Raw genomic sequence first — 13,099 nt, 5'->3', positions numbered from 1 at the left:
CATTACGTATGCAGTAATACAAGCTTAAAAATTGTAACATAACGCTTAGAGAAATTGAGACAACTACTATTAAAGAAAAAATTCCAAAGCAAATCAACTGTAGTCTCTAAAATGAAAACTACTCTGTCATGTCGTATCTATTGAATATGTTGAGATCCGGAGTATTTTAAAGGCACGTGAAAAATGAGGTATCCATATAAAATATCAGATAATTCATATTTAAAATTTAACACACACACCCATTGTAGAATCAAAACAGGTATGAAGATCTGAATACTACAACCAGATGCTTTTTAATGTTAGGCCATGTAAACTACTTGTCATTGGATCTTTCTTATTTTGGCAGATAAAATTGGATTTTAAGGAAGTGACTTACCAATGAATGGTTCTCCTTCACACACAAACAAAACATCATCATCCCTAGGGAAATCAAAATTTAAAAAGCTACCATCAAAATCCAGAAATCACATTATCTGTTGACTAAAGGAACTATTTCTTAGAATTATGTAAAAGATAGGTTTTGCTGTCTGTATTGCAAAGTTGACTAAGTTTCCAGTGCTTTCTTTAACAACCTCTTCTGCAAGTGTCTTTGGATTTAAATTCAAATATGATCCTGCACATGAAAGTTCTTTTGAAATGGAAAAGAAACAAAATAAAACCCACTATACAAATTATGTGAATTCAGCTTTTTTAATCAATTGAAGAATATGCTCAAAGGAGATGATTAAAGCCATCACAAACTCCTCAGTTTTTACTTTAATTCTGTAACCCTAAATAATTAGGGTTTTCTCTCAAATCATCAACTGCTTTGTGCTTTGGAAATGAGCAAAATTTCATATTTAATCTAGGAAGAATATAATTGCAAGTAACTTGTAAACACTCATCCATTATACATCCTCCACACCCCCAAATGTAAACGATTGCCCATAATCTGAAATTTGGATTATCAGTGTATATCCGCCTCCCCGGCCCCAACCCATCCCACCATTAGTATAAATAAACTATCAAAGATTGTTTGGTGAACCACAAATTATTAAACAGGTACATAAGTTTGGAAGGCTTCAGTTATGACCTTCTATGTTGCGGAAATTTTTATTTCCTATAAGACATCCCAGGAACACATTCAATTTTTCTCAGAAGTAGAGTCCGTGTTTGGTAAGGAGAGATTTAAATAAATTAAGAGAAATTTAAATAAAATAAATTAAATAAATTTAAGTAAATCATTCAACAATGTGACTTAATTCTCCATAAAAACTGAAAGAGGCTGGAAGATAGATAATGGAAAACTAAGAAATTCTGCTAATTTATTTAGATTTTAAATCTATATCTTTTAAGTTTATAATTTTTACTATTTGCCTATCATGACCGTTAACTTTTTAAGACTAGTATGAAAATTTGTTTTGTTCTCATTAACAAAAATCAAAATCAACTACTAAACTGTATGACCTGAACAAGTCATTTAACTTCTTAGATGTTTATAATCTTTTCCTCATTTATAAAATGAAGGGACTAAAGTGATTCACTTCAAAGTCAGGATATTATTTAAAAGGCCATTCTGACCTGGATTTAAATGAAAATTAAACGTTGTATACTGTTGTAATTTAGACTATCCACATCATTACTTCATCCGTGCCTTGCCAGGTAAATGAGGTAATGCGGGCAAAGCAAATACAACATAACTGGCAGAGTCAAAACTTAATTTGTGTTCCCTTCCCATCTTCTTTGTTAAGCCTCTTCCTGCTCCAAAATACTGTGATCCTATGAAGACGGAATCAGATGAACTAGACACTGGTTTTAAAGAGATAAATCTGCCTTGGAGATTTAAAAATCAAAACCCAAACCCAAACAAACCGAAAACCACTACTGTGGATCACTGTGGAGTTAACTCCACTTAAAACTCTGTAACATTTAGCAAATTTTCACCAAAGTAGGTCTCTGTAATGTTTATAAAATTCAGAGCATTCTTAGGAAATCAGTTGGACAATAAGCAATAGCATATAAAATTAAAGAGATCAATTAGATTTCTGACATTAAAAAATGCACCTTATTAGATCCATCGCTAGTAACATAAAGAAGAAATTTTCATAGCCATATATGAACTATGTAGAGAGACTACTGATATATTGGAATGTACTGAAGGTTTTCTATCTGATCAATATATCCTCAATCCAAATGATTTAAATTCCAAAGAGCAAATTTTAGGCAATCACTTGCCCAAATCCTGAACTCTTAAAAGTGATTAAACTACTGCTTCAGGAAAACAGCATAGCACCAAGCAGCAAAGGGCACTCTGTAGACAGCTTATAAAAAATTAAGTTTACCTGATCAAAGCAATATCATCAATCAGTCCGCCTTTCCCATTATACACACTAGTGGCTTTTATGCCAAGTTTACTGCTGGCCACAGAAAGCAAATCAGATAAAGTTCCATATACAGCAACCACCTGTAAACACACCAGATTAATATGAACATTTATATAATGAATTTCATCACTCACAAATTATAAACCACCATACTAAAAACAGGACAAAACAATCATGCTCCAGCCATTATCATGTAAAAAGGAGCTTCTGAGAGATTCCTAACAGTGTCCCTTTTTCTTTTATGACTCAAATATTTACTCAGTGCCTAATACTGCTAAAATCTAGAACTGGAGAATCAGAAATCATCTCTGACTAAAAATAATCTACAATCTTAAGGCATGTTAAATAGTGCCCCAGTTCTGAAGGCTGGCAGACCCATACTTGAATTTAGATTCTGACATTTCTAGCTGGCTGTCGACTTGAGATAAATTATTTAACCTCCTTATGCTTCTGTTGCTTTACCTAGAAATGAAGAAAACAGTCACACCTCCATCTGAAGGTTGTCAGGAGGATGGAATGAGTTAATGCACAGTGAGAGCTCAGCGAAGTGCCCAAGACCTACTAAGTCTTTACATTCTTCTTTTGTTATAGGAATGATTTATTTTTAAAATAGGAATGCCTTACTGCTGTTTATTATAACATTTATTACATAAACTATCATATGAAAGGTAACTACTTCCCACCTCATTTAATTCTTCAGTAACTACTTACTTTATAAAAGCCAGATTTTAGCTAATATTCTAAATATGGCAAACAGCTGAGTTTGATCTGTCCTGCTTTCAATCAGGCAGTCTGGTATGTGCAAGGTGTATGTAATGCTTAGTAGGGGGTTGAGAATTTGTACATGTCATGAATTCCTTGCTCTAGCCCTAACTGTAACTATGGGTTCCCAGTGGCTGAGTGGTATAATTGGACCATTATCAGTTAGGATTTCTGAAAGTTATGAATAAAAAGTAGGTGAAGAGCTGAATGAACATGAAGCATTTACAGCCAATTCACTTCCCACAGGATACTGGATAAATGTACCACATGAAATGAGAACTGGGGCTGGTCCTTTGTTCGCCAGTTACTGGAATATAGTAAACACTGAATTTTTAAATAAATGAAGTGAATAAAGGGGTAGGGAGGGAGTTATTTGCTAATATAGACGCATGCAATCTTCCAATAGCAGAGTACTCAGATTCCAACTGTGTTCTCTTGGATCATAAGGATAATAAGAAGCCAGAGAAGTGTTGCAAGCTGGGGCATTTGGGGAAGGGTTGTAAGCAAGCATGATATAAAAGAAATTAGGATGATTGTTAAAATAATGCACAACCCAGTGTCCATAATGCATAAATAAAATGTGGTATGTATCTACAATGGAATATTATTCAGCTATAAAAAGCAGTGGATTTCTGATACGTTACAATATGGATGAGTCCTGAAAATATTATGCTAAGCGAAATAAGCCAGATACATAAAAGGATAAACATTGTATGATTCCACTTATCTGAGGTAATTAGAACAGTAAATTCGTAGAGACAAAGTAGAATAAAGGTTACAAGGATGGAGGGGGAGTCATTGGAGAGTCTTTGCTTCATGGGTAGAATTTCTGCTTGGGATGATGAAAATGTTTTGGAAATAAATAGTGGTGAGGTTATACACATTGTAAAATGTACTTAACACTAATGAATTGTACACTGAAAAATTGCTAAAATGTTAACTTTTAGGTTATGTATTTTTCCACAATAAAAAAAAAAAGGCAAAGCACTTGGCACAGTGTCTTACACACAGCAGATACATTAATGATAAAAGCCTGAATAAAATGTATCCCCCATATTTCCTATCATTTTTCACTTCTGAAACAGAGCCTGGAATTCTAACGCTTTATTGCAGATATACGCTTCTGGGAGAAAAAGAAGAGAAATAAAGTACATGAGGCATTAGGTATAGCAAACCTGGTTGGGCTAAGGCCGAGGGTGTGAAGAGAGAAAACAGAAGAGTCAAAAATGAAAAGGGGCAAGAGACTGACTCAAGCAAATGCAAAACAAGTTTCCCAGTCTGAAAAGTGCTACAGGTGGAAGGTAAGAAAATCCTCCTTTCCAACATCAACATTCTTGTCATAGTTATTACACTAAGAATTTTCTAGCTCTTTCTCCTCTTAGGTATCTCTGCATCTTGTCCATCTCTACATGGCTTTATTTAGCCTAACATTGACTGTCTTCCCAGCACTCTTTTCACTTCTCTCACTCAGTAGGCCATGTCATATGGATGCAAATTTAATGTATGTATCTATATTATGCACTTGCATTTAATTTAAATATTAGAACATAATATTTTATGACTTATTTTTCAAAAATACATCAAATTAATTTGTTTTCTACTTCTATGTAATTGCCTTGATTTTTTTTTGTGTGTGGGTCAGTTGTCTCCTAATGAAAATAAAGGCCACCCACCTGTTTTAAAAATACCTTGTCCAATTTGGAAGCCACTAGCTAGAAGAGGCTATTTAAATTTTAACCTATTAAAATTAATTAAAAGTTACGTCAGTTAATCAGTTACAGTAGCCATATTTCAGTGCTCAAAAGCCACATTAGCTAGTGGTTACCATGTTGAACAGCACAGATATGGAATATTTCCACCAACACAGATTATTTCCACCAATATTTCCAGCAACACAGAAATTTCTGCTGGACAGTACTGTTTCAAAGAGCAGAGTAAAACGAAGAACAAAGAAATATCTATTTTAATTCTGTTAGACTTGACCATGCCATAGCAACGCACAGCAAGTGATAAGGGTCCAACTCAAAACCTGTTTGTTTTTATATGGATGGCTGAGTAGTCACCATCTTTCCTTTCTTCCCCACTGAAGTCGAATTTCATTATAAGATAGGAAAAAACCTATCTTTTGCAATTCTCAGGGCAATCAAAGCACAATAGGAATTCTACTCAATGTAGAACTCAATTTACTTATGCTTTCAGCTTAATACATTTAAAAATTAAAATTATTTCATTCCTAAAAAAGGTGACATAACTAACTCTAGATCAAGAAGGCAAATACTGAAATATTAAAAATTAAAAAGTATGAAAATACCAAGTGTTGAAGAGGATGTGGATCAATATCAAGTGTTTAAGAAGATGTGGGGGGCGGTCGGATGGCTCAGTTGGTTAGAGTGCGAGCTCTCAACAACAAGGTTGCCGGTTCAATTCCTGCATGGGATGGTGGGCTGAGCCCCCTGTAACTAAGATTGTAAACAGCAACTGGACTTGGAGCTGAGCTGCGCCCTCCACAACTAGATTGAAGGACATCTACTTGGAGCTGATGGGCCTTGGAGAAACACACTGTCCCCCAATAAAATTTATTAAAAAAAAAAAAAGATGTGGAAGGTTTATGCAATGCTGGTGGGATATAAATTAATGCAATGACTTTGAAAAATAATTTGGCACTGTTTTGTAATATTAAACACTCACATACTCTAACAACCAATAATTATAACTTGCACATATAGAAGCAGTGGTTCTCAAAAGTGGGTTGCCCACACAGGCATCCTGGAACTATGGAAATATTAACCTGGAAATATGTTAGAAATTCAAATTCCTAGTCCCACCCCAGACCTACTGACTGAAGCTCTGGGGGTGGGGTCCAGCAATGTGTTTTCTCAGTTCTTCCCGGTAATTCCAATGCATGCTAAAGTTTGTGAACCATGGCCCTAGAAAAATGCTCGCACGTTTGTACCAGGATACATACATATATATGTATGAATATTCAGAGCACTGTTAATTTAATAGCGCAGTATAAAGAAAATAACCCAGATGTCCATTGACAGGATAATGGATAAATTGTGATAGTATGTTTATATAATGGACTATTATAAAGCAGTGAAAATGAATAAACTATCACTATATGGGACATAATGGATGGAATCTTAGAAATATTGAAAAAAGCAAGTCCAAAAAGACTACTTGGTGATACCAATTTAGGATATGTTCCAAAACTAACAAAACAAAAAATATAGTTTAGTTATACATACATAAGTGGCAACACTACTATTAAGGAAAAAAAAAAAAATGGCAAAGAAAAATACAAAATTCATGAAAATGGGAGAGGCAGGGGGAGAGGAAAGTGGATAAGCACATTAAATTATTGGTAATAGGCTATTTCTTGGGTTGTGTGGCAGTCTTACTGATATTTGTTATATTATTTTCCTTTTAATTTTTATGTATATTAATTTCCTTATTATATTCATCAAATATATTTTAAAACCATTTAACTTGAAGAGCAAGCCCTCACAAAGTTCTTATTAATGTTTAGATTTCAATCGGCAAGGGTTCACATAGTTTTTCACCTTTCTTCAAATCTAACACTATAGTGGGTTCGAATCTGGATATTTAATATCGACAACACGTGTCTGAGCTAATATCAAAGCCAGGAGAAAACTTAGTTATTTCTTGGACCACGACTATAAACATCAGTACAGAATTAAGATCTATTGCATATCTACTAAGTCTGCAGTGCCTGGCATGCTTCCTTACACAATGATGGTAATCCCTAAGTGTTGGCTGAATGAATGAATAAGGTATATAAAAGGCCTATGCTTTGCACCGCTCATTATTGAATATTCTGAAGTAAAAACAAACAACTTATGTTCAAGATGTACAGAAACATGGAAAAGACATCAGGTTGCTTAGAGGCCACTCACTACATTCAGATGTCTGAGTCCTCATTTCAAATTCCTTAATACCACCGATTACAGGAAATAGTAAAAAGAGAACAATGGGAATTCTGAGCATCTGGAGAAAGGACAAAGGTTCAAGCATAAGTGACTCTTCTGGAGCAATTTTTAAAAATTCAAATTAAAACTAAGAGAATATGATTTCCTAAATGATATGAGGACTTTTATCGACTTATATTTGATCGACCCAGTAAAAAGTCCCTAAATATTTATCATCGAATCCAGTGCAATTCTGCCAAATACAAAATTGACTTTAAACTTTTTTTTTTAAAAAAAGGGGAAAAAATTCTGACACTGTCTTCATGTATTGGATACTATTTCTAAATGTCTTGCTAATTGGGATAACGTGGCTATCAAATAGCAGCCAGTGATGACCTATCACTGACTATTATTTCAAAGAAAAATAGTATAAACTTAGGGAGCAGTTTATTGTTAATACCGTGTTTTCCCGAAAATAAGACTGGGTCTTATACCGTATTTCCCCGAAAATAAGACCAGGTCTTATATTAATTTTTGCTCCAAAAGGCTCATTAAGGTGTATTTTCAGGGATGTCTTATTTTTTCACGTACAACAATCTAAATTTATTCAAATACAGTTATGTCATCTTCTTCTGGAACATCATCGTAATGTACTAAATGCGTCCGTCTGGCTGACGTTGACTGGGGCTTATTTTCGGGGTAGGTCTTATTTTCAGGGAAGGTCTTATTTTCAGGGAAACACAGTAGCATTTATTAAACAGGACTTCAAACAGTCTTTAAAATATGGTACTTTTTGACTTCTCAGATTCAAAGAGATCCAACAATTTTTCAAAAATCTTATAGTTGATATTGGGGAAGTGACAGCTCAGCCACTTTTCTTATTGCTTACTTGTGTTTGCTTAATTAATATTGTCTTCAATCCGCAGATTCTTTGAAGGAATCTTTTAAAGCCACTTGACATTTTGGTAAGGGTTAATTTAGTTAAAACTGGATAATACTAATCTTAATCTGGCACTTGTAAGCTTCAACACCTCACAACATGCCAAAGTGAACTAAGCAGTGAAAAATCCGCTCGTTCTCTGAGAAGATTTGGGACCAGCAGATACTTTCAATGAATGAAAGCACCTCTGTCTTTCCAGGTTGGAAAACAATCAAGTTTCAATATTTTATAATTTTAAGTGAAAAGATACACGAGTATATCAAAGGTGTAATATTTCTTCTGAAACTCCTCTGGATCCCCTTGTCCAGCCTTTGTAGTGTACCATCTCACTGTTTTAAAGAATGAACAGCCCTCTCTTCTACCTCAAAACATTCACTAGTTACACTTGATTGTTTGTTCTTAGTTACACAGAAAAGTCAGTGTCTCCTGTAGTGACTCTGCCTCCCCGACCCAAGGCTTCATAGCCCAGTCTGGCAACCACTGGATAAGCTTTACAGGAGGGAAATTTGAAAAACCAGACATTATTCTTATGACCAGGACACAAAAATTGAAGCTAGGTAAACAAAGAGATAATGGAACTGACACAGATATTCCAACTGGTGGATGGGAAATCCAACTCTATTTCACAATTGTGCTTTGTTCCATCATGTTCCTCATGAACATCAATGTCATAATCATGCCATCCTGGCTAACTAGAATCACTTTATTTATATTAAAATGTAGGCTGTTATTATTCTGCTCTTTTTTTCAAATAAGAGTAATTCTAATATATAGAAATCAGCTGAAGGGAGAGGAAACACTGACAACTTTGGCATAGAATATGTTTTCCAGTTGAGTAGTAAGGATTATGGCATGACTTATTTTTAATATTCTCCAGTTTGGGCTTTATGGATCTTTGTAATATAAACATATTTATCTTTGAGATGTGTTTTTTTTCCAATCTTCTGAGATTCTCTAAAAAAATGTAACCTCATCAAAACTAGACAGCTTTAAAATTTTTATTAAAGGTAATATGGCAAGACTAAGAGACAATCTTTGGCAAGAACAAAATTCAGTGGTTTCAGAAGAGATTTACAGCACAGTTAAATATTTATGACTGGGTCTAAACATTTTGTCTTTCATGGAATAACATAGCAGAGATGTTGGGAAAAAGGTCAATCAGAGGTCTGGTTTTGAGAACATATTACAATTATAACTTTGGATATACTAAATCTTTCAGTAACAATGTAAGTTTTAGGTTGTGAGTAGTAAACAGACCAAACAGGTAGAGAAAGAAAAAGTTAATATGATCAGAAGTAATGTAAATCTTGCTAAGCATATTTTCAGGCCGCATTTATAAAAAACCCCAAAAGTTGAATTTATGCCAGTTCTGTTTTATATGGGTATTAAATATCTAAAACCACAAGAAGACAAAATTATAGTCAACAAACTACACTGTGGTTCAGATTTTTAGAACATGTGTACTCAAAATTGCAGAATAGTGGGGAAACCATGTTTTATACCGTGGCTGGCACAATTACACTATTTAGAAATTGACAATATTTTCCAAATATGCAGAAGACAAAGCATTCTAGCAAATCATACAGTGAGGCCAATTTACCTTTACTTTAGACTCTAATGCTTAGTTACTCACTTGTAGATGTCATTTAGCCACACCAGAAATGTCTGCCTGGAACAGTCAAATTTTCCAAAGAGGCCCAACAACTTTCATGGGTGGGGCAAGAAGCTGAGAAGCAGCAGGATTCATTTTGGCTCGTTCTGGCGTTGGAAAAATATTTAATACCACACCCTGAACAAAGGCCTAACACAGCAAGGAGTAATGTCACATCAATCCATGGTGGCCTATTGTCACAGTCCTCTAAAGGAGCTAAAATCAGGCGAAAATAAACAGAGTACAGAAGTTTGGTGGCGGCGGGGCTTGGGGCACCTAAGAGGCGGGGACCTCACGTCCCTAATTTTCAATCCTCTGTGCGACCCAGAAGAATATTTCATGTATCCACCGATAACGAGTTTAATGTTTACGCGGTCGACCTTGCATGCCTTAGTTGTTCCCACCACTTTTCTGGAGCAGAGCATTAGTCAGCACGACGGTGGAAATAAGCGGCCTCAGGAGTCAGGGGCGGGGGCGGTGGGGTCCTCCGGGCGGAGGCGGGAAGAGCACTCAGTGTCCAGCCATCAGGTGACAGCGGCCCTCGGGGACCTGCCTTCTTCCCGCCCCTACCTGGACTTGCAAAGATCCGGCACAAGCTGACCTGCGCTAGTTCCTGGGGCGCCTGCGGAGTCGAACAAGAGGCTCCAGGCAGAAATCCCGCGGTTGGGAGGAAGCCGCGGGGACCCGAGGTTCACCCTCGAAGCGCACCCCACCCCGGCGCACGTCCACCTCCCAGCCCCTCTCCCCAACTTCAGCCCTCCGCCCCGCGAGCCCGCTCCGCACTCCGCTGCCCACGCCCCCAGCAGCGAAGCCCTCTTCGCCTGCCCCGGACCCTCTTACCTTTCCATTCTTGGGGCTGCCATTAAGGAACAGGGTCACCCGCCTCATCGCGCTGCCCCCACTGGGTCCTGAGTGAGTCGCCACCCTCCCACCTGGCTTTCCTCCCACCTTTCTCTTCTCCCGCCCTTCCCCTCCCTCCTCCCACTCGAAATCTCCTCCCTTCGCCACCTTCCTTCTCTTACAGACACACACACGCACGCACTTTCCGTCCCACACCCCAGGGTTGGCCGGTCCTCCTGTCCACCCCGCCCCTGGGCTCCGCAGGCATCCTGGAGCCCTTCCCCCACCTCTCCCGGAGTGACTCTAAGCTCCACCAATCAACCGGCAGCATCGGCCAGAACTCAACCAATCAGCACCCTGCATTGGGTGGGCTCATACTAACCCACCCAGGTGGAGGGTGGGAAGAGAGGCTGCAGTCTGGCAGAGGACAAGGGTTATCAGCCAATCAGAGCAGAACCTGGAGCCCAGCGGCGGGCTCAAAGCGTTACTGAGCAGGCGCACACCCAATACCAGGTAGAGCTCCTCTGCCTGCGGAGGCAGGGTTTGAGGGAAGGAGGTGGAGCGCTAGAAGTAGGGATGGCTGATTGGGTTAGAGCCATCCCGTCGTTCTGTCAGGATTGGTCAAATGATTCTTTTCGAAGTTTGCAGCATCCAATCGAAAGACGGGAGGCGGCCTCAAAGTGCCCACCGAAGGGTTCCTACGCGGAACTCGCACGGAAAATAGTCCCTGTGGACACAGGGTCGCCGCTGATCTCTCTGATCAGTGCGCACCCACAACTAGCAATGGCTTCTCCCGGAGTCCAGGAAGCCGCTCCTGTTCCTGGGACGGCGAGGTAGAGGCCTGGGAGGGTTCTGGGTGCTGTCAGCCACGTGCGGGAGGCGGCGGCGTACCCATCCGTGGAGTGACGTCGAGACGCGGCGGAGGCGGGGCCGGCTATTTGAATCCCGCGGCGGGTGGCCCGGAGTGCTGAGCTGGAGTGTGGGTACCGCGTACTGCGGGTGCGGGGTGTCGGCCAACGGTAAGGGGCAGCCCGCGGTGGCTGGCTTGCCGGCCAGCAGTTACTTGCTCGAGCTCACCCCGCAGGACCAAGAGCCGAGCTCTAGAAGGCAGAGCAACCGCAGTAGTCCAGTGCGGCGGGGCGTTCAGAATAAACCCGAGCGGGAGGAGAGCCAAACTGCGGGAGTGAGAGGTAAGGCAAGTGCCCCGGTTTGGATTGCGTCGGCGTCTTTCTCAGAAGTGTGTTCTGTTTCTCCTGCCCCCCGGAAGTAAGTGGCTTTCCTGCGACCCGAGCTGGACCCCCCCCGTGTGCTTTCTAAAATGCAGACTCCTGGGGCCCAGCCACACCTCCTGAATTAGAATACCTGGGAATCCACAAAGCTGCGTCTTTACCTGGGTACCCAGATGGTTCAGGTGTTCGCTAAGGTTGAAAAGCCATGGGTTATAGTAGGGGATGTGCATTGTTTCATGCCGGACAGCGGTTTAGCTCTAATTTGAGCTCCACAAGTACTCTCGACGTCTATTGTCACGCCAGTAGAGATGGTATTAGAATTGAGTCTTGAATGGGGATCTTGGTGGAACCACGTTAATCTTGGGGTGGAGTTATTTTTCTTTTTTCCTCTCCTCTGTGTTTTTCAGATGGATACCGATTCAACAGTCAGCGAGCTCCCTGAAACCAAGGAGGCTGCTATTAATAATATTGGTATGTAGTGATCTGTTGCCTCCTTTTGCAATTTCAAGTTTAGGTATTGGCCTTGATAATGATGGTTAACCCCCTACAACATGTCTGTTTCAGAAAACACCAATTTCATTTTGGGAAACAAAAAGCTTGTCACTCCTCAGAAGCATGCAGCTGAGGCGACTCCTAATGTTTGCACACTAGATACTTTTAAATCACCTTTGGACTTTTCCACAGTAACTGTAGAGCAGTTGGGCATTACACCTGAAAGCTTTGTAAAGAACTCTTCAGGTAAGAGACGTTGTCTTTCTATTGCAATGCATAAAAATAACATTAGCTCAATTGTGTTCATTTACCCTGTCTGTCTTGTTACCTTATGTATTTAAATTAATTGACTGCAGACTTGCTTGATCAGGGAGACTTATGTGAACATGCACAATTCATCCAGCATAGCAGGAGACCATGCAGGTGTCCCCGGGCATCTAGCACAGTGTTCCTGAGTCCGACTTGTGCTTTGTGTCCAGACTAGCAAAGAACCTGGGTATAAATCACTTTTGGACCTGACACATGGGATACAGGAGTGTACTTTAAATAGTAAGACATGTTTGTGGTCACATATGGCAAAAATAAGAGAAAGTTGAAGAGCAGTCGAGAAAGTATTACATGAAGTTGGGGTATGCCTCTTCAAAATCGCAAACAGAAAATTGGCTCCTGCTAATCTTCGAGGGGTAGAAATGAAATTCACCTGTGAAGACTAACTTGGAGAAGAAAGAAATATGGGAGTGGAATTAGATTCGAGAATGGCATTTAGAAATGGAGGGTAATGGGGGACCTAAAAGTCAAAGGGCACTAGACTAAGTAATACATGATTGAGAAAAGACTGTAAAGTAGCACACCATTCTGTGTTCCCCTCTCAAGAACATCACGCTCAGACCTTT

General features: G+C 39.3%; 2 protein-coding genes across 5 annotated transcripts in view; one reads left to right on the top strand and one right to left on the bottom strand.

Moving 5' to 3' along the window:
* Nucleotides 1–10,732, bottom strand: part of KCTD9 (potassium channel tetramerization domain containing 9) — a 26,204-nt gene extending 15,472 nt beyond the window's left edge. Inside the window, exons 1-4 of one of the 4 annotated variants that reach the window (XM_081076536.1) lie at nucleotides 10,486–10,730; nucleotides 3,849–3,954; nucleotides 2,322–2,443; nucleotides 377–420 (exon numbers count right to left, since the gene is read on the bottom strand). Coding sequence is in view for 1 of the 4 variants with exons in the window: in XM_081076535.1 (XP_080932661.1) it covers nucleotides 377–420; nucleotides 2,322–2,443; nucleotides 10,486–10,533 (214 nt within the window). In the remaining 3 variants the exon portion in view is untranslated. Of the gene's footprint in view, nucleotides 1–376; nucleotides 421–2,321; nucleotides 2,444–3,848; nucleotides 3,955–10,485 lie in introns of all 4 variants that reach the window. The other 3 variants (XM_081076535.1, XM_081076537.1, XM_081076538.1) reach the window with 3 other exon arrangements.
* Nucleotides 10,733–11,167: 435 nt separating this feature from the next.
* CDCA2 (cell division cycle associated 2) overlaps nucleotides 11,168–13,099 on the top strand; it is a 41,977-nt gene continuing 40,045 nt past the window's right edge. Inside the window, exons 1-3 of the mRNA XM_081076854.1 lie at nucleotides 11,168–11,675; nucleotides 12,122–12,185; nucleotides 12,279–12,452. Of these exons, the coding sequence (XP_080932980.1) occupies nucleotides 12,122–12,185; nucleotides 12,279–12,452 (238 nt within the window). The 5' untranslated portion in view covers nucleotides 11,168–11,675. The remainder of the gene's footprint in view (nucleotides 11,676–12,121; nucleotides 12,186–12,278; nucleotides 12,453–13,099) is intronic.

Source organism: Rhinolophus hipposideros (assembly GCF_964194185.1).
Source record: "Rhinolophus hipposideros genome assembly, chromosome: 16".
In the NCBI taxonomy this organism is placed as follows: Eukaryota; Metazoa; Chordata; class Mammalia; order Chiroptera; family Rhinolophidae; genus Rhinolophus; species Rhinolophus hipposideros.
Note: the sequence above shows the minus strand (reverse complement) of the source record. Positions and strands in the feature narration are given on the sequence as shown.